This window comes from Myotis yumanensis, unplaced genomic scaffold (assembly GCF_028538775.1).
Source record: "Myotis yumanensis isolate MYYU_CA2020_CCGP unplaced genomic scaffold, mMyoYum1.0.hap1 SCAF_8, whole genome shotgun sequence".
Classification (NCBI taxonomy): Eukaryota; Metazoa; Chordata; class Mammalia; order Chiroptera; family Vespertilionidae; genus Myotis; species Myotis yumanensis.
Window position 1 is genome coordinate 34,054,645 of NW_027223759.1, and position 20,492 is coordinate 34,075,136.

At 48.9% G+C, this 20,492-nt stretch overlaps 1 protein-coding gene across 1 annotated transcript in view; it reads right to left on the bottom strand.

Moving 5' to 3' along the window:
• Positions 1-12,167: 12,167 nt before the first annotated feature.
• Positions 12,168-20,492, bottom strand: part of COL6A3 (collagen type VI alpha 3 chain) — a 75,151-nt gene continuing 66,826 nt past the window's right edge. The window contains exons 41-44 of the mRNA XM_070422468.1: positions 19,237-19,500; positions 18,160-18,258; positions 13,703-13,867; positions 12,168-12,958 (exon numbers count right to left, since the gene is read on the bottom strand). Coding sequence (XP_070278569.1) covers positions 12,918-12,958; positions 13,703-13,867; positions 18,160-18,258; positions 19,237-19,500 — 569 coding nt within the window. The 3' untranslated portion in view covers positions 12,168-12,917. The remainder of the gene's footprint in view (positions 12,959-13,702; positions 13,868-18,159; positions 18,259-19,236; positions 19,501-20,492) is intronic.

Sequence of the window (20,492 nt, forward strand, 5' to 3'; positions counted from 1 at the left end):
TGTGTGCCCTTGATGGCATTGTGTCTGTGTCCTCCTCTAAACCAAACCTCCTAACTAAGCTCCACACACAAGGGACTGAGCCCACGGTGGCCTCTGAGGTGCGGCCACAGTGGCTGATCTGGCTGTGGATCCCATGTGCTCGGCGCTGTCCCATCCTGCCCTCTTCGGAAGCTGTAGTGAGGCAGGTGGGGACCTGAGGCCCAGGAGCCTAAGGAAGCGTGAGTTTCGCTTTTGGGGCCATAACAATGGGGAGTGGCCTGGGGGCGCCCAGCTAGTGGAGCACCTCTCTGAAAACCAAAAATTAATTTGGGGTGGGGTTTGAGTAAGAAATTCTGCCCAACAAGGAAGGACAGCATCCCAGTGAGACCCGGCCAACAGCTCCTATATTTTCTCAGCTGATGGAAACAGCGGCCACAGCAGAGCCTGGAGAACTCTGCCCACTATTTTTAGCTCCTCCCTGCCACGCTGGCAGAGGCTGCCTGTTCACTCAATGGCAGGCGATGGGTTCCATATGTGCGAGCTGGAATGGGGCTGCCGCACCCCACAGCCCAGCATCTTCCTTAAAAGGCAGGAGAAAGTCCAGTGGGAGGCTACAGGGACCAACCAGCACGTGGCTTGGGCAGAGGAGGCACTTCCATCCTCCAGAGCCCTCACTCCACACTGAACTCCCTGCGTGTGAACATCTTCAAGTGCAAAAGCATCTTTATTTTGAAACTCAAATAAGAACAGGGATCTGAGCTGACAGATATGTGCAGCCTGGTCCCCTGAGGAAAGACGATGCCTGCGTGAGTCATAGAACACTGTCTAAATTCCCTTCAGACATTTACGTTACAAATCAAAGCTGCTGGGCCACTGGGTTGGAGTGTGAGGCTAAACAGACCTAATACTCAGCTCGAGCCTTTTCCAGGGCAATCTCACAGAAGGAGACAGTTTTCTGAATGTAGTCCAAGATGGATAGAATACAATAGAAAGGACAGAATACAGTAGAACAGAATCTATAATAATAAAAGCATAATATGCTAATTAGATTGGGCCAACGACGGTCCTTCCAGATGTCCTTCTAGACAATGCCGTGGCAGCTGTGAGGGATGAGGGTAGGCAACCATGGTGGCCAGCAGTGGTGGGGGGTTATGGGGGCAGTGCCTTCCCCTGATTGGCCTGGTCGCCTCCCACAGAGGGAGGCCAGACTGCTCCCTGGGGTAGCGAGCCTAAGCCGTCAGTAGGACATCCCCTGAGGGCTCCCGGACTGTAAGAGGGGGCAGGCCGGGCTGAGGGACCCCCCCACCCAGTGCACCATTTTTGTGCACCAGGCCTCTAGTTAGTATAGAGTCTAATTTGGGAGCTTTAGTCTGAATAGTATAAAATGTGTGTAAGCTTTTATTTCTGGAAATGTTAATATTTACTTTTTGTTCTCTTAAAGCTGTGTCTTATCCTGAGTAGCCCCAAGCCCCTTGATGAGCTGGGAAGTCCAACAAACTCTTTATCGAGAGTAACTAAGGGCCACACACTCCATTGCCAGTTCCCTCTTTTGCCCACTGAAGTAAAGAGCAACAATATGGAGACATTTTTGAAGTCTTCCCACAGAGCCCTAAACACAAACTCAATCATTATACTGTTTTCCAAGACGTTGTCCTAGGTCACAGCATTAGCTCTGGCCCCAGGATTAGGGATGTCCATCAGAAAGTCAAGAGGGTGGGGAATGCAGTGTGGGCTGGAGTGTTGGGCACAGACCACTGTTGTGCAAATCAAGAGCAGCAGAAAGAGGTGCCTCATGGAAATAGTTGAGTTGATGGTCACGTCAGGGCTGTATTCTTGGCCCACAGACCACACTAGGCTGGACATGTCAATAAGTCCCATTATTCCAAGGGCTCCTCTTTCACAGAAGCTACAGAGTTTGCTCCTGTTGTTCTGGTTTTATTCTTTGGAAAAACCATGAGAGGTCATTGGTACGAAAAAAAGCTTACACCATCCAGTGAGCTACACACAGTTTGTTAAATGTCACACACATATACACCGACACCCCCAGCCATGGACACGGTCAGCGCACATCCTCCAGAGCTGAGCCCACTGATCCTCAGAAGGGAGATGGGTTTGTTTGTCAGTCCTCTTGCCAGTGGTTGGCATAGGGAGGCTTGGGAGCTGAATCTGGCCCATGGCGTGCTGGGGGCTGTGCTGGAGCCATTAGGAGACACTTTCTCGGTCCTGAGGCAGCCACAGACAGTGGTCTTCCTTCTCCCTTAAATATTGCCGTGTCCACATGAGACCATCTTGTTACCATCCTGCGGATGGAGCCCACCCTGAAAATAGCAAAGAGAGATGGAAGGAACCTGGGTCCTTGACGACATCATTCGGCCATCTAACTCAGCGGTCACCAACCGGTGGTCCCTGAGGTCTGAAAGGTTGGCGACCGCTGATCTAACTGATCAATCCCACTGCCCACACTCTGGACGTCCTGAGAGCTGGGGATAAAAAATGTCCCTACGGGCCAGGCCAATTCCAGACTCCAGAGAGGGGTTCAGTTCCTGGCCGCTGAGAGCATCTAATCCCCCGCCGACCCCACACGGATTCTCTCTAGACTCCCCTGCCCTGGTCTCGGCAGCTTTCAACAGAGCAGAGCACTGTTTTCTTGAAGCAGTTCCCTTTCCTGCCCTCGGTGACACCTTCTCTCCCAGTTGTCCCTGTTGTTGCCGCTGCTCCATCTCAGCCCCTGCTGTTGTCACTGAGACCAGAGCCCTCTCCCGACTCCCTTCCTCTTCTTCACCCACTAGAGACAAGGCTCCCGTCTGCTCTCACAGCTTAAAATTGGATAAATTGCCAAACTGCCGAATTCCTATCCCCAACCCCAACCCTTCCCCTGACCTTCCACTGCCTTCCCATCTCACCACGTGAAAGTTCACGGGCCTCCCAAATCAAAAAGCACAGGAGAGATTCTTGATGACCCCACCCACCTCTAAAAATAAGCAAATGGCACGCCAAAATGCCATTCCTTCCCCATTTTTCCTCGTCACGCTAGACATCATCAACCATTTAACTATATTGCTTACCCCCCTGTCTAATTCAGAAGCAAGTCCTATTGTCTCTGCTTCCAAAGTAAGTTTAAAGTCATCCTCTTCTCTCCCTCCGCATGGCCAGCACCTGGTCTAATCCCACATCTTCTCTCACCAGTGTTGCAGTTCCTAACCCCGCCCTGTTTGCCTGGCCACACCAGTCATGCTGCCCTTTCTCCATTGTCCCAGACTCCACACCGCAGGCTCAGAAAAGCCTGGGACCCTGTGCTTCTCTCAGCCTGGAGTCCCCTCCCTTCAGGTCGTCCCATGGCTGGTTTCCCTGGCCTTTTGGGTTAGAGGATCTGGTGAGCTTATTAACGACCCAAGAGCTCATCAGATCCTCTCTGCCCCCCGAAGCGTCCTTGGTCATTGTGTGTTTGACATCCATCTCCCTTGCCACTGAGGTCCACGAGGGCAGGGAGTGTGCCCCGTTCACCCTGCAGACCAGCGCCTCATACCACACCAGGAGCAGGTGAGGTGCTCAACAGATGTTTGTTGGGTGAGTGACTGAAAAACTTAATGTGTTCCAGTCAAGGTTCTAGGTTACAAATGATCAAAATGACTCTGGTTAACAAGGGCAGAATGTTATTTTATTGGAAGGATATTTAGTATCTTAGAGCAACAATGGGAAAACTAGAAAACCAGATTCAGTTCCAAAAACGGACAGGAACCAGGGAGCTGACCAGCCAGAGCCACAGCCAAAATTCACACCACAGACACTATGGCTCTCTCTGCACCCTTGGACTGCTGGACATCAGGGGGTCCTTTATAAAAAGTTTGCTGAACTCCCCCCGCCCCCCGCCCCAGCTGATGGAGCGGTAGGCCTACAGCCAGCCATGGCAGAGCTCAGAATATCTGCTCAGTCTGTGAATCTCCATTTCTCCCGACCAGAGTAAGTAGGAGTATAGTGTCTATTATAAACTCCCCTCTCTCAGGATCTCAATCTTATGTCTCTGCCTCAATTCTGTGGGTGTATGTCCAAAGGCTGGAAGGCAGTGCTGTCTGTGCTGTGCTCCTCAACCCACCTCAGAGTTCACCTGTGGCCACAGCGGAAGTTCCAGATGTGCAACAGCTCTCTACCTCCCGGGCCCATGTCTCCCTGCTTCTTGACCTAAGGACCTTCTCTAGCAACAGCCTGGGCAGGGAGTCCGAAAGTGTGAGGACTTAACATCCCGGGAAACCCCAGCAAGAAGATCGGAGTCAAAAGGTAAGCACCCAGGGTCCCTCTTCTCGTCACACTACCGCCCCTTCCACGGGTCCCCAGCAGGATGGGTTGGCTGCCACCACTGCTGCTCAACATTAATGATCTTCTGTTAGCTTCTCTCTGTCTTGCTTCTCAATTCCCTCTTCTGTGCTTTCCACATTTCTTCCTAAACAAACTATCTGCAACCAAAACTCACTCGGCACCTGGTGTTAGGGAACCCACATGAAAGCTGGGCCACAAATGACCGGGAACTCCTGGCACCAGAACCCTATCAGACACACTGGACTCGTTTGAGTCTTTAAAAACAGATATTGTTTCTCAGGGATATACTAGTAGGCTCCACCAGTGTGTGTGTGTGTGTGTGTGTGTGTGTGTGTGGTGCTATTTCTGTTTCTAACATCTCCTGGAAAATGTGTGAACACTGCATTCAGCATTCCTCTGGAATGCAGACACGCACGGCTGCTGTCCTGTGCCAAAGCCCACGTCCCTTCCACTGGAGGACTTTTGCAACAGCGGCTTGAAGGTCTTCACAGACATCTCCAATGACAGATAGGAAAACTGTACCTGTTGTCCAGGTTGAGTGTCACTTGGCAGGTGTTTCCACTATGCACAGAGGCCTTTTCTTTCTCGGATGTCTCCCATCAGCCACAGCCAAACATCTTTGGGCTCTAAGGACTGGATTTTAAAATACTCCTTCTTTGGAGTTTTACTTTTTGGCAATTTTATGCCTAGTGTGTGGGCCCCAGAATCAGGAACGATGTGGAAAGGGGTCCTTGAACTGACTCCAGGCTGAGCCTCAGGACCTCTGAAGCAGAGCCCAGCTCTGGAGTCCTGGTTCCCAACAAACAGGAAGACCCCCAGGGCCCCGATGGGGCTGAGAGCAGCTCACCACCAGCACTTTGACTCCAAGGGAAGGCGGGAGGCACAGGCAGAGGCAAGCTCAGACCAGGGAACTAAGTCGGAGAAGGAGCAGACCCTGGGGCAGCCCCTGGACGCGGCCCAGGGGCCTGGCACCGCCAGCGGTGCCAGCGTCTCCGGAAACTGCACCCAGATGAGTGAACCAGAGAACCTGGCTCCTGAGGAGCAGCCAGGCTCAGCTGGAAAACCGACAGAAGGGAACTCTGAACTAATCCCTAAAAATGAGTCACTGTGTGGAGGAAGTTTAAAACTGACCTTGAGGGTTCAGGATATTGGCTTCCATCCATGTTCACTCTGACTTTTTATGTAGAAACTTGTAAAAGGTGGTGGGGATGGGAGGAGAGTAGAAGGCCCTATGTTCATGAATCCAGCAAAGATGACAATGATAGGACTGAAATGTGCTAATGGTTGAGTCCTAACAGATGTCCCTATGACTTGACCCAAGCAGGCCGCCCTCTGCAAGCCCTACACATGAGCCAGGACATTGGCTTCTCCTTCAGATAAAGGCAAGGGGGCAAACTGGAAGGGGCAGGACAGAGGGACTCTCTGTCCCCTGAGAGGAACAGAAGGAGTTGGGTACATGCTGGGCAGGCCACCCTTTGTGCTGAGAGGAGACAGAGCCGTAACTCACATCTGACTTCCAGGGAAACAGTCCGAGGGCCCTGGGAAATGTCAGTGAGGGTCCCGCAGGAACTAACCCATGCTTGGGAGCTCTGGGACAGCCTCTGGGTCGTGGTGATTTGCCCAGATACAGCCTCCAGTAGGTCATAGCTGGGTGAACTGGATACTCTGACCCTCTGTTTCATCATCTGTGAAGCTAGATTCATGACCACTACCAGACAGCACTGCCTGACATGGAGCGTGTGAGTCACCTAATGCATCTCCTGACACACAACCGCTATTGGACAAAGGTGAAGTGTGTGAACTGAGGTCACACCGGCTGCTACAACAGCCCAAAACCTCAGGGTCTTACCCCAGGAGAAGTTGAATACTTGTTCACAAAATCCAAAACGGGTGTTCTTTACTGGCAAGCCACCCTCCACACCAGCCAGGCTGGGAGTTCTCTGAGTCTTCCCCAGAAAGAACTGGGTGGACACTGGGGCCAGGGGCATGCCAGTGTTCGAGAAGGATTCGGATTCCCTGGCGTGGTCTGGCAAAGGCGGTCGGAGAGTTTTCAGGGCAGAAGTCCACGTTTCGCTGAACACAGAGTCAGGACAGCTGACTCGGGGTTTGCTTTTAGTTTCTTTGTGGGAGTAAATGTGGAAAGCTGAACAGGACACAAAAATGATATCAGTTCTTGCGTATTTTGGATCAAAACATACCCAGAGCACACACTTCATTCCTCTGCTATTGCTCTGGTCTTGGCCGCTGCCACCTCTCACCTAAATTTCTGCCACCGCCTCATCGCGGTGTCATCGCCTCGCTGCTCTGGCATCTGGTGCACGCACGGCAGCCAGGGATCCTTCCACACTCACAGGAGATCACGTCAGTCATCTGGAGCAAGCCGCTGAAGGATGGCTTGCCTACCGGGCCACCAACGACCCCTCTGGCCCCGCCCTCCATCTTTAGAGTTCCTCCTCCATTGGGGGCACACTCCTGCTCCCTCCTCTTGGGGTCCTGTCTGACCACAGCTCTCCCCCCAGCTCTCCGCTTGGCTGCCTCCCTCACTGTCTTCGTGTGTTTCTCCAAAGTTGCCTTCTCAACAACAAGGATGGTCACTGTCAAAATTTGATGGCCGCTGACCACAGCACTGTCAGCCTCACCTTCCCTGTCCCACAGCCGTTGTCATCGCCCAGAGCAACACGTCATTTGCTTCTTCATCACATTCCTTACCCTTCAGCTGCCTCCCACCATGAGAATGTAAGACCCTCTGGTTTAATTTACCCCAAAAGCCGAGTAGCACATACCATGTGCTCGGTATCTGTCAAGTGAATTAATATCACCAACTGTGTCTATTGAACAAACAGACCCACGTGGAAATGGGACCTTCATGTAAAATTGGAAATCTAGGGTAGCTGAACCCATTGGCCACTCCTCCAGTCCATTGCGTAGCCAACACTGGGGTGAAAGCAGCTTTGTAAAGGTCTAGAAAGGGGAGTGAAAGCCCTGTAGCTGCCGGGGAAGCAGCGGTGGGCGTGTCCTTGTGGCTGAATGGGGTTCTGACAACAGCCACCTTCCCTCCAGCAGTCCCCTGCGCTGCACATCCTGGGTGAGCGTGTGAGGTGTGGCCACAGGTGGCACGTGTGCCCCAGAGCTCTCCTGAAGTCCAGGCTTCCTCTTGCTTGGGAGCTCCACCTGCTCACTGTGTAAGGCAATGGGAAAGGCGGACATGCTACAGCTCTTCCCTCCTAACATTCACAGATGTATTGGTGTTGTCCTGTTCCCCCACCTACCTCAGCTCCAGGAGGACTGCATTTCCAGTGCCCAGACCTGTGTCTAGCACATGATATAGTCAACAAACATGTGGACAAAGGGATGAGTGAATGAATGAATATATGAGTGAATGAATGAGTGAACGAGTGGATGAATTAATGGTTAAGTACATTCATACAACACAGACTAAAACACAATTTCAGTTTACAAGTACTGCAATTCGTGTATGAAAATATTGTCAAGTTTAAAATAACAGATAGAGGTAACATGTTTAGTTTTGAAAAAAATTAAGTGTGGGAACATTTAAAGAACATTTAAATCACCTCACCAGAAATAGTCACAGCTTGAATTTTGTTGTATTTCCTTGCAGTATTTGTCTTTGCAAAAGAGAAACATATTATTTGTGTGTGCATGTACATACATATGAATGAAATTATCATATTAAATATACAGATTTGTATTTTTTAACATTCTATCATAAACATTGACTGGTTATAGTAGTCTCTAGTTATCCAGGATTTCCCTTTCCACAGTTTCAGTTATCTGTGGTCAACTGTGGTCCAAAAACATGAAATGGAAAATTTTAGAAATAAACAGTTCTTGAAGTTTGAAGTTGCGCACGGTTCTGAGTACCTCACTTCATCTCATCATCATGTAGGCACTGTATCATCTCACATCTTCACAAGAAGAGTGCTTTCAGCACAATAAGATATTTTCAAAAAGAAAGACCACATTTACTTAACATTTTTACAGTTCTATCTTATAGTCATTGTTGTAAATCTCTTATTGTGCCCAATTTATAAATTAAACTTTATCATAGGTATGCAGTAAAGGAAAAAAACTTAGTATATATAGGATTTGGTATTCTCCATGGTTTTAGGCATCTACTGGGGGTGTTGGAGTGTGTCTCTGTGGGTAGGGGACCACAGTAATTACATGAACCATTTACCAACTTATGGGGTAAACAATGGCTACCCATCTTTTTCTTTTGTTGGTGAAGCATGATGTATTTAAATATCCTCATCTTGTTGGCCATTTTGATAATCTCTAATTCTCTTCGTCATTGCAAATAATGACAGATTGAATATTTTTGAACATAAATCTTCATACATCTCTGGTTATTTCTTTGAGATAAATTTCTACATGTAATGCACTGAGGAGAAAAGCTATAAAAACATTCAATGCTCTTTACACACATTGCCAGATGGGTTGTCAGAGATGTTTCACATCATGAGTGGTGAGGGTTACAAGACATTCATTTGTCAAAATTCATCAAACAGTACACATAAGCAGATGCACTTTATTGTACGTAAAGCTAATTATTTTAATGGGGCGGGGGGGTGATGGATAGATTTTATGTGAACTGGGCAGGAAGCAAGACGCCCACTGTGCTGCCATCTCCTGGGCTTTTGTTTTCCTGGTTGAAGCGCCCACGCCGCCCGGGAATGGCCTGGGCAGCTGTGAGGATGGAGGGGATTTTAGGCAGCTGCTGGGGGGAAGAGGAGGAGGAGGAGATGTGAGCAGCTGTGGGGCTGAGACAGTTTGTTAAAGGGCATTTGTATGAAGTCAGTCCTTCCCTGCTGTCCCCTCAAGGACTCTTCAATAAGACACCCACTTCTCACTAATGTATGGTGAAGGCAGATTCACAGGCACTATTGAGGTGCCTTGGGGATGCAGTTTTCCTTCTGGGAGAATTAGGGGCATGGAGTGCAGTGTTGAGCCCATTGATAGGGATTGGGGCCTGGAGCTCTCTGATTATTAAGTTCCTGCACAAGGCTGGTTTTGGGTGCCTGCTGGGTCCTGTCTGCCCAGAGGTGATCACCGAGGGCCCTGCTCCAAGCACACTGCACTGAGCACACACAGTCACCACTGCAATAGAAGAGAATCAGGACAAGGTCGCAGCGACCTTCGGAGGGCAACGCAGCATCTGTGAGGCGGCCACACTCTTCTCTCCCCTCCAGTGGGGAAGTCAGGGAACTCACTGCCAGTGGCAGCAGCAAGGGGCACTCAACTGGCCCTTCCTTGAAGACAAAACCCTCAGAGAAGCACTCTAAGTTGGGGGAGTGGTCACCACCACCACCACCAAAGCAGTGGCTGAGACCAGCTGACCGTGTGCCTGACCACTGGACCTGTGGGAGGAGCTCAGTGGTTGAATGGGGAGACCAGTTGATGTGGCAAGGTCATGAGTTTCCTGTGGATTAAGTGACCCAAGAGCGTGGCTGGACTTGAGCCGACTTGATTACATTGTTCCCCAAGAGGGTGATCTACTGGATAAAGACGCCCAGCACCAAGAGCTTGTAAGGAGGGATTCCCCCAACAGGGAGCTCCAAAGAGGGGAGGAGGAGGTTCACAAGCTAGATTTCCCAAGCGAGTCCCCACAGCTGCTGCCAGGGAATCGATATATGCCTGAGAGAGGCAGCATGAGGGCCCTGCTGCAGAAGGGAGCCCAGGGCAGGCAGGGTGAGAGAGCAGCACCCACCAACAGAAGGTCAACCCCAGCTTTGCCCCAGGAGTCCAGTTAGGAGCTCCAGTGCAGCACTCTACCAGCCTGGAGGATACAGAGGCTTGCAGGAGAGTAGCGCTGGCCTTCTCCACCCAAACCCCCTCCACGGCCACGAGTCCAGCCTGCTCTTCGGGCAGGGAAAAGGCTTTGTAGAGTATTTAGGATTGAAGTTCGAAAATGAACAGGACCCCTCAAGGTCCAGTAGGGATGCTTTTAATAACCAGCATGACTGAGAAGTGACAGAATTCGGCTGACGGGTCTTCACTGGAGCTGCTGTCAAGCTGTCAGCAGTGTGCCCACATACCAGAGTCGGGAGCAGGTACTGGAAATGCAGAGACTCTGCTGGGGGTTGAATTGTGTCCCCCAATAAAAACATGTGCCTAAGTTCTAGCCCCTAGCACCTCAAGATGCGACCTTATTTGGAAATACATGGCAGATAGAATTAGTTAAGGTGAGGTCACACTGGAATAGGGTGGGTCCCTCATCCAATGTAAGAAGACGGCCTTGTAAAGGCAAAGACACAGGAAGAAGCCACGTGAAGACACAGGCAGAGATGGGAGGCTTGTGGCAGCAACCCAAGAAATTACCAAAAGGTAGGAAGAAGCAAGGAGAAGTTCCCCTGCATATTTTAGGGTAGCTCGGCCCTGCCAACACCTTGATTTTGGACTTCCAGCCTCTAGAACTGTGAGAGAGGAAATGCCTGTTGTTGGAAGCTACCCAGTTTGTAGTACTTGGTTGTGGAGCCCGAGCAAACAGATAGACTGTTTCCTGCTATACCCCACCCCTCCACCTGCACCCCAGTGCACCAGGGACACTCCTTTCCCCAGCCCCTCTACAAGTGTGTCCTTGCTCCAATGGGATGGACTTGGGTGAGCCCAAGGGGAGGTGCACGTGCACATTCAGGTGGAAGGGGCTGTTTCTGTGGGGCTGGAGAATTTGGGTGGCTGTCGCTGAGAAGATCCCAGAACACATGCTTCCCACCCAGGGCCAGTATCCATCTGAAGGGGATTCATGACCTCACTGGGCTCTTTGTCGGTCTCATGCTACAAAAGAGGCCCTTCGAAGGTTAGAAGGGTTGGCATTATCTAGAGGACGGAAGTGATCCAGGCTCTCCTGACTGTGGGAGCTTCTAAGGAGTCCCCAGAGCTTTGCATTTCCCCTGAAGCTGCCCTGGTGTCCAGCCAGGCCCTCTCAGTCACCATGGGATGCGGGTAAAATCAAATCCCTGATGTCATGGACTGTGGAGGCCTGAGTGCTCCCCCAGGTTCATGCAATTCCCAGCAGAGGTGTCCTCCTTCCACTGGTCAATGCGCTTTGACTCTCTCCCACACGGACTGGGGCAGAGAGCTCCGCTTTTCCACCAGTCCTGTGCAGGTGTGCTCACCTGGAGGGCACTGTGAGAACTTAGGAACCTGGGTGACGATTGCAGGGAGTGGTGTCTGTGGTCCCCGGTCTTCTCTCCTGTCCCCAGCTCGACACACTCTCTCCTCCCAGCTCCCTTCTCAATAGAATAACTGACAGATTCACATCCAATCTCCCATACGGCAGCTCTGCCCACACCCAGGTCCCCGGAGCTCTGTCTACCAGGGGAGACATGTTCTCAAACAAATCCCGTCTCCTTTCTCCCTGGAATGCAGGAACCACCTAAAGATGCATTTGTTCGCTTCTTGTGTTATGTCTGAAGACAGGAGGAGACAAAGGTCTCTAAGGAAGAAATTGAAAGACATTCTGCTTTCTCTTTGAGACTCCAGAAAAGGGATGGGGTGCCCTGGGCCACCTGTACATCATCTCTCAGCTACTGGTGGGGGATAAAAAGGGGAGCAAACCAACCAAAAGAGGCCAAGAAGGAGGCCAAGGCTCTGGGGCCCCACCAGAAGTTAGAGGAGAGGGTGAAAGCCAGCCTGATTCTTAAGACCAGAAAGACTGCAGGAGTCCTAAGCCAGGAATGTGGTCCAGGTGATCGCGGGATGCTGGAGCCCTGGGCTGGACCCAGCTGGTCTCGTACACTGTCTCAGAGAGCTCTTTAGCCCCCTCCACTGGAAACAGAAGGGTGATACTCAGGACCACCAGCCTGGCCTTGGGGTGATTCTAGAAACAAGACAGCGAATAACACCAAACCCAAGACACTTTCCATATACTTTATTAAAAAGTTTCTTTGTATAAATTTCCTAAACACTTTAAAATTAAAATTAGACCCCACCCACCCCGCACCAAAAAAATAAACAAAAAACACAACATTAGAGGAATGCCAAAAATATTCTCTATTATGACTTTCTTTTCATTCTTTAATGGAGGCATTGGTCCCGTAGCAGTGCACAGAGATTAAGAGAGTCTGCTTCCTTCCAACCAGATGGTTTGTTAGAGGCTTTAGAAAAAGAAAATTCTCTTGGACTCTAATCCAGGATTTGGGGAGAAAAATGGAAACATTGGGTAGTTGTTTATTCGCCAGGACAGGCTATCCATCTAAAGTCATGCTTAACTGGGAAGGAAAAAGACGAACCAAGCAGAAGGATAGAGAGTAGCTGTGAAGTTGGGGGCTATTTTCTAGACCTTATGTTTGTCTGGAACAGGCAGAACATGAAACTGCAGAGGGGATTTGAATGTTTAGACATGTTCACATAGACACCAGCAGTGGCTATTACACACGTTCAAAGTATATGTGGTCACTGCCTGGGGACCAGAGCGTGGGCCCACAGGCACACTAGCACCATGTTGATAGGTCGTGCGGCAGACGGCTCCCCAAGTTCGAGTGTAAATCAAAGCATGAAATGGTACGGTGCCAGGGAATCAATACCCGGAGCTTCTATGAAGATGGCTTGGACATGGCTGACTCCTTCTTCTTCAAGAGGTACGTGTCCCTGGTCGGCCATGCTTAGGTCCCAATCACAGCCATGACTTTGGGGTTGACAAGCCCTGAGCATCGACAGATGAGGCGGGCAGACAGAGAGGAGGAAAAGCCATATTACTGACATGAAATGACCCCACAGCCTCTGGTTTTCATTATCCATCGCTCACTGTCCTGCTCAAAGCCTTCCCTGGCTCCCCAGGGCTTCTAGGCCTGGGGATGGAGGCTCTCCTTCAAGCTGAACCTTCTCTCACCTGCACCCCTGGCCACGTCTTCATGCAAACTGAACACCCACCCCTGCCACCTTCGTGACATGGGCCCAGGCTCTGGGTGAAGATGGCCTGTTTTATTACCAATCGAATCGCCCAACGTAATGGAGATTTTGCGTGGCCCCAAGATCAATATTGCTTAGAGGAAGCACAATTACTTAAAGATAAGCAGATGAGATTAGTTATCTTTGGTGTTATCTATAATTGTTTGTTATACTATTTCCCTAATAATCATGTTTATTACAATATTTTATGAATAACAGGGACTTCGTTACGTTTCCAGTAGTGCGGAGTAATTGGCCATGTGTTTCTTCATTGACAAAAATACGAGGATATGAGGAAGTATTTAAGAAATATTAATCATTCAGAAAGTTCCTTTCATGTGCTTTATTTGAATATCTCCCTCATCTGAAGATACAATCTATTTTTTGCTTCATATCTACCATAATTATTGCAATTCAAATATCTTGAAAAGGTGAATTACTGCCCTGGGTCTCTTTTATCTTATTTAGAACACCACAAACACAGAAGGAAGCCACTTACCAGGAGAGCAAACCTTCTCGCATTCTTCCTGTGAATCGAATCTGTTCTCGTTTCCGCCGCACCCTCTATACCAGAACCTCCCACAGGTCTTGGTCTGCGCGTTGTGGTACCATTTCAACACAAAATTTCTGCACGTTCCTTCTTCTTTGGGCAGCTTACAGATATCTTTAACAACGAGAGGAGAAAAGACATCCTTAGAGCCCATGGGTGACTATCCCCAGTGCCAGGGGCTGAAGGTCTCATCACAAGGCTGCTGGAGGGAGAAAGAGAAGAGTGAGGGCCAAACTCCCCACAGCTCCCCAAGCCTCAGTTTCCCCTCTGTCAAATGAGCTTTGTAACCACCCAGAGCTTCGTAAGCAACAAATTCAATCGTACCGGCGAAAGGACTCCATGAACTGCACTCGGAATCCCTATGTCAGCTCTCCTTCATTACTGGATAATTTAAGGCAGTGGTTCTCAACCTTGGCTGCACATTAGAATCACCTGGGAATCTTTTTAAAATCCTGATTTCTGGGCCTCATCCTCCAGAAATTCTGTTTCTTTGTTATGGGGTGAGGCCACAACATTAGTAACAAAGAAACAGAATTTCCGGAGGATGAGGTCCAGAAATCAACATTTTAAAAAGATTCCCAGATTCTAATGTGCAGCCAAGGTTGAGAACCACTGATTTAAGGTAAAATGAGCTGTGTTTCCCTTTCCAACCCCTGGGTCCGCCACTCTCCAATTCCCTCACCACTGAATCCTCAGAGAAGAAACCGAGTTTTCCAACCTTGGAGTGTTCCACTCCCTGGCAAAATAACAACTAATACTGTCAGAATATAGTTCAAAAATAAGGCTGTCCATTTCACTACAAGCCAACTAGATTGAAAATAAAAATTAAAATGAAAAACTTATGAGTGTGTGTATGTACGTACGTTGAGTGTCTGTGTGTGTATATATGTGTCTGTCTCTGTGTGTGTATGTATGCGTGTGTGCGTGTGTGTATGTGTGTGTGTGCCTGTAGCCCAGTGCCTTTGTGACCGGCCAAATTAAACAAGTAAGGAGAAGGATGTGTCGACACAGATGTAAAATTCACAACAGCAAAAACGCCGCAGAGCCAAGCTGCTCTGAAGGCAGGGGCATTCTTTGTCCAGTTAAGGAAGCTGATTTTGAGTGCACACGCCTGATGCGGCCCAGCTGCCCGCTGAAGCCGCGTTCGCAGAGCCTGGGAGGACCTCCCGCTCACACTCGGGGAAACGTCTGTTTACAGACTTCCTGGCAAGCTGCAGGTCCTGCTGGGAAAGAGAGGCACTAATGTCAACTGTTATCTGAGAGTCTGGAAAACGTAAGCCTTTCCACAAAGATCCCTGGCGTGGACGGTGCCACATGTTTCCATGAGTGGCTAACTGCCTGACTCACCAGCCCTCCCTACGCAGGGCTTTTACCCACAGCTGCGCGGGCCACCCCCAGCAGAGGTGGTCAGCATGCACAGCCCTGACAGATGTCAAGAAAGAAAAATGGAGCCTTAGGAAGAGACCCAAAGCTGGGTCTACTACATGATGGACCAGACCCCAAGGTACACAGGACTGAGGCTCAGAATCCCGTGAGGATCAGTCCCACGGGGCCCCGATCTGAGCAAACCCGGGAACTTGTGTCTTCAGGCTGGTGGGAAGCCCACCATGTGAGATGGTGAAGGGACTTTCAGGTCCTGGGTTTGACCATTATGGCTCGTCAGAATGCAGGACAGAGGTTTAGATTCATCCAAACAGACTCCTGGGAGCCTTGACAGCCAAACAAGCCCCAATTTCTAAAACTCTTTTCTCTCTATCACAGGGAGAGAGGAGACCTAAGGGACAAATGTCTGAATTGAAAACACCCTCTTACTTCTGAATCCGTGCCTCAGTCTTTAAAAAAAAAAAAAGAAAAAATGAAAATGACCAGCCCAGCCAGATTCTTGTTTAAAGATTGTGCTGTTTATATTAACTAAACACTGTTTATATATTCTTGGCCCTTCTGGACCACACATAAGAGAGCCAAAAACATCCCCAAAATTGCTGCGTAGTTTACACCCAGTCATTTTCTCTCACTGAAGCACAGAATTTGCTAGAAATTTTATATTTCACATACTCTTTAAGGAGTAAACTTATCAATGGGTGAGAAACAATATACACAGCTGTCAGTGACTCTGAAGTTATCATCCCATCTGTCCTGACCCGTGTCTTTGAGGGATTTCTATATGCTCTTTGTGGCGTCTCTCAGCTCAAGCAGCTTGTGGGGAAGCCTCATGGAGGTCACTTGGGAGTGGAGCTGGAGTGGCTAGGAGCTCAGGTGCCCAGTGCAGGGGACACAGGCTTCCCCGGGTCCCTTGATGCAGGACTCAGAAAACTGCTTATGAGCAGAAATCAAAGGGTTGAAACTTAAGTTTTCTTCTCCAAACCACCCTCAACTCCACATTCCTACTTCCACTATTTTCCATTTGAGTTGAAAATCATAACATCCAAAGTTTTTATTAAATCTGCCCTGAACTCCTGAATCATTCCCATACATTTACATCCAGAGGAGACAATTTCTTGTTTTTCAATCAATTTTTCCATTAGAAAGATTTGAGGAGCTTGAAAAACGTGGCTGTCCCTAACACAGACCAATTTCTAAACTTGTTTCCAGAGGCAAACTATTCTAAACATTTTTTCAGTTCTCTAAGTAGTTCATTTATTTCCCTTATTAAACATATATGTGCATAACAGTTTCACAGTCCCTGTACTGACTCAGTTACCTTCTTTCTTATATGACTGAGGCTACATGTCATTATGGATTGTGGCTATATGAATCGATAGTAGATAGATGAGAGAGAGAGAGAGAGAGAGAAACAATGTAGATGTATACATGTAAATGTAAATATAGACATAGATTAGATTATAGATATAGACACATATCCATGGACATAGGGAAAGTCCATTGATGGAATAATGTATTCTAGCAACAGAGAAGGTTCTCACTAGAAAAGATTAAAGAATCAAGAAGCCTCTACTCCCAAGTATGGAGTCAGAAACCACCCAATTTTATTTATTTGAACACAGATGAGACAGGATTGCAGACCCTACAGAAATGGTAAAATGGAGAAACAAATAGCACCTTAAAAACTTACAGTGAAAAGAGTAAAATGAGGGATCCTGGTAGATAACTGAAAAAATGTTGTGCTGTTGCTGCTGACGATGCAATACATATGGAGAAAGCACAGCTGCTTTCAAGTCCCGCACGGGACAGAGCAGCTGGGCCCCAGCAAACGCCTTTTATCATAGTCAGGTACAGAAATAAACACCAGAAAGAGCTACGCCTTCCTCCCCCTGACTGTGGCCAACACACTGAAACATAATGAACTGTCCCCACTCTTAGGAAAACCTTGTGCTCTGGGGCCTATAAAACATGGAATTTGGACTTTGGATATTAGTAGCAACATCTTTTAGGAGAACACTCGAAAGCAAAGCATGTCGACTATGTCAGTCATCGGTTCCTCGAGGGTGAATGACTAGAGCTCGTGCTCTGCTCAGCGAGGGATTACAGGTCTGAGAGAGTCCCACTGGCCAGGAAAAGAAGCAAGGAACAGTGGCCAGTCCAGGAACATGCCCGGCTGGTCCCTGGTTAAACGTCAAACATGCACTCACTTGGCTCGGGCACACAGAGAGTGGTATGAGAGACTGAGCCAGGTATGTGCTTAGGAAATTGGGACCAGAACACAAATCCCATGGGACATTTCCAAACCCGTCTGCCATGGGTCCTCATCTGCATGTCTTGTGTCTCTCTGAGCAGTTTATGGTTGTTGTTGTTGTTGTTGTTGTTAGTCCTCACCCAAGGATATTTTCCCATTGATTTTTAGGGAGAGTTGATTTTCACAAAAGAGAGGAAAAGATAGAGAGAAACATCGATGTGAGGGAAACACATCGGTTGGTTGCCTCCTGCATGAGCCCTGACCAGGACCCAGGCTGGGGAGGAGTCTGCAACCAAGGTGCGTAACCTTGACCGGAATCAAACTTGGGACCCTTTGGTCTGCAGGCCGACACTCTATTCACTGAGCCAAATTGGCTAGGGCCTGAGCACTTTTTATTAGATTGGATCACTGAATGGGTGACACTCTACTCGTTGTAGCATCATAGACCACACAAATCCACACTAGTCCCAGTATGAGAAAAGTGATAAACAATACATGGATTCCTGGCTGCAGCGCCCAAAGCAACTCCCATCCAATTTTCTCCAAGAGCCTGGGGATGGGCAAGGTAAGTTTCCAGGGATAGCTTGGAATATGCAGAATGAGCCCATGCTGGGCCACACCAAGTGGATATGGAACTTTCCCCATAGAAGTCATCCTGCGCTGAGAGTTAGAACCTCAGCAGGTGACAGAGTATCCAAAATGCAAGGGCTGTAACTGTTTTGGAGAAGGCCGTTCTGGTTCTGCTAATGGACCTAATGTTCTCACAACTCACCTATTTCATTCTCAGCCAGCGGTTCTGTGTTCACCATGAGATTGAAGGTTGAACTAGAGGCTGACCTTGCTGGTTGTGGAGGTGGAGGCTGAGTTTCCCCTATAAAAGAAAAACACATGCAGCTAGTAGGTAATGCAGACACTGAAGGACCAGGGAATCTTGAGGGATGAGGCAAGCTTGCCTCTCTGGATTAAGATAAGGGTTGGCCGCTGAAACACAGGGACCCAAGAAATCCATACACAGAGTCCTGATGTCTGCTGCCTGCTAGTTCAATTCATCTCAACAAGCAAACAGAGCAAATCTCTGTTTGAACAAATCTTCTCATTTTCCAATGTAAACTCTTCTGTTTCTAGCCGAGAAAACAGATCCCTGGGGTGGAAGGGTCTTTGGACTCTTTATCTTTGTGGATTACATGATGGCTGGTGGGAATCCCCTTCCCTTGAGCACAGTTCTTTGATCTGAATAGCACTGGCTGGAAGAGGAAGAATGTGAGCCTCCCCCTCGACACCCCAGAGAAGCCAGGGTCAGGAAGAAAGTGGGGGACAAGAAGAACTTGGAGAGGAGGTGGGGCATGAGTAACTTCGAGGCTGGAGAAGCTGCAGGGCCAGGCCTTGGGGCTGTGGAAGAGCCAGGGCAGAGCCAGAGCATGGGGGGGAGGGGAGGGAAACTCTGAGGTCCTTTCTGCGGTGGCCAAGGATGCCTGTGGCCCCCCCAGCTGGTTACTCCCTAAGGAGCCAGGGACCTTTGGTGGTGTTTTCTGTTCACTGAACATGGAAATGTGCTTCTGAAACACAGATGTGATGGGCATCAAGCCCAGCCAGGTTACATGGGCATATTTCTTTCTCGCAGGGGAAGGGCGGCACCCAGGCCAAATGGATCTGGTTTCCTCCAGGACCCCAAAGGCAGGGCAACAGGTCACAAGGAACCCCATCTTCCATTCATTTGTTTATAAAGGATTTTGTTTTAGCCTTGTTATTTCAGAACAGATTCAATGATTATGAATTGTTCCCTGTATGTCCTGTCGACATTCATGTACAAGTCAGGTACCAACTTTTCTTAAATGGACCCCGTACTCACTTGTACTGAAACTTCCACGGTAGATGGCCTTAACCTGAGACCTCAGGTAGCAGACCACCACCACATGGTACGTGTGCCCAGCTTGCAGGCCCCCGATGGCACGGTCCGTGACCGTGAGGTTCTGCTTCAGAACTAGGGACTGGTCATGGGCCGAGGTAACGGTGAGGTCGTAAAAGTAAGGGCTGGGGGGCTCCGGCCTCTCCCAGCGGAGTTTGGCGCTGTTCTCGGTGATCTCCAGCACCTGGACCTCTCGGGCAGCCTTGACTAGAAAAGACCAAACACAGTGTGGGGACAGATAAATAAAACTCCAGGTGACGGAAACAGGCAGGCAAGAGACGAAAGCTGAGAGATGTGTATCAATAGACAGTTGACCAGAAAGCGAGGTGAGGCAGGGACCCAGTTTCTTGTTCATGTTCCCGGGAAATATTGGTCTTCTACCAATGTAGATGAGATGTGAAATGATTCATAGTAATTAAAACTTGCGTTATCCATCAGCAAAGTACATAACTCCCCCTTTTTCCTTCTGACAATCTCTCTTACTAAAGGATACTATGAAAATTCATGGTCCCATGTGCTATCTAAAATGTGTTCACTATGGTGTGAACCCCAGGATTTTAAATATATTGAGTCATGAAACCTTAGGGCATGACATGAAATTCTTCTAAAGGAATCTCTGCTCTCTGTACATAACATGAAGACTACTTCCATGACCTTTGTAGGAGCACATGCATTTTGCCCTCACCTTTCTATATAGCTTGTGATACTCCCAGCAGTTCTCAACCAATGGGTCACGAACAATGACAATACATCCTCCATACCGGATATTTACATTACAATTCATAACAGTAACAAAATTATAGTTATGAAGTCGCAACGAAAACAATTTTATGGTTGGGGGTCACCACAACATGAGGAACTGTATTAAAGGGTCGTGGCATTAGGAAGGTTGAGAACCACTGTAAGTATCTTCTAACATCTTTTTTGAGGAAAAAATAAAATAACACCCTCTGGGCCTCATGGCTCCCCTCCCCTCGATTTCTCCTTCAGGCTGGAGCCTGCTTTCCCATGGACAGGCCTGGCACAAGGCTCAGCCTGTGGGGTGGCTGACTGTCCAGGTTGCTGAGCTAACCACCAGGCAGCGAGGGGCCTCTTTTCTATGGGTATGTGCTTGGCAGCCGGACAAAGTCCGCAATCATGAAACTCCTTGCAGATCTCCTGGAGTCGTATCGTATGGGAGGCAGGTCTGGCTCCAGAAT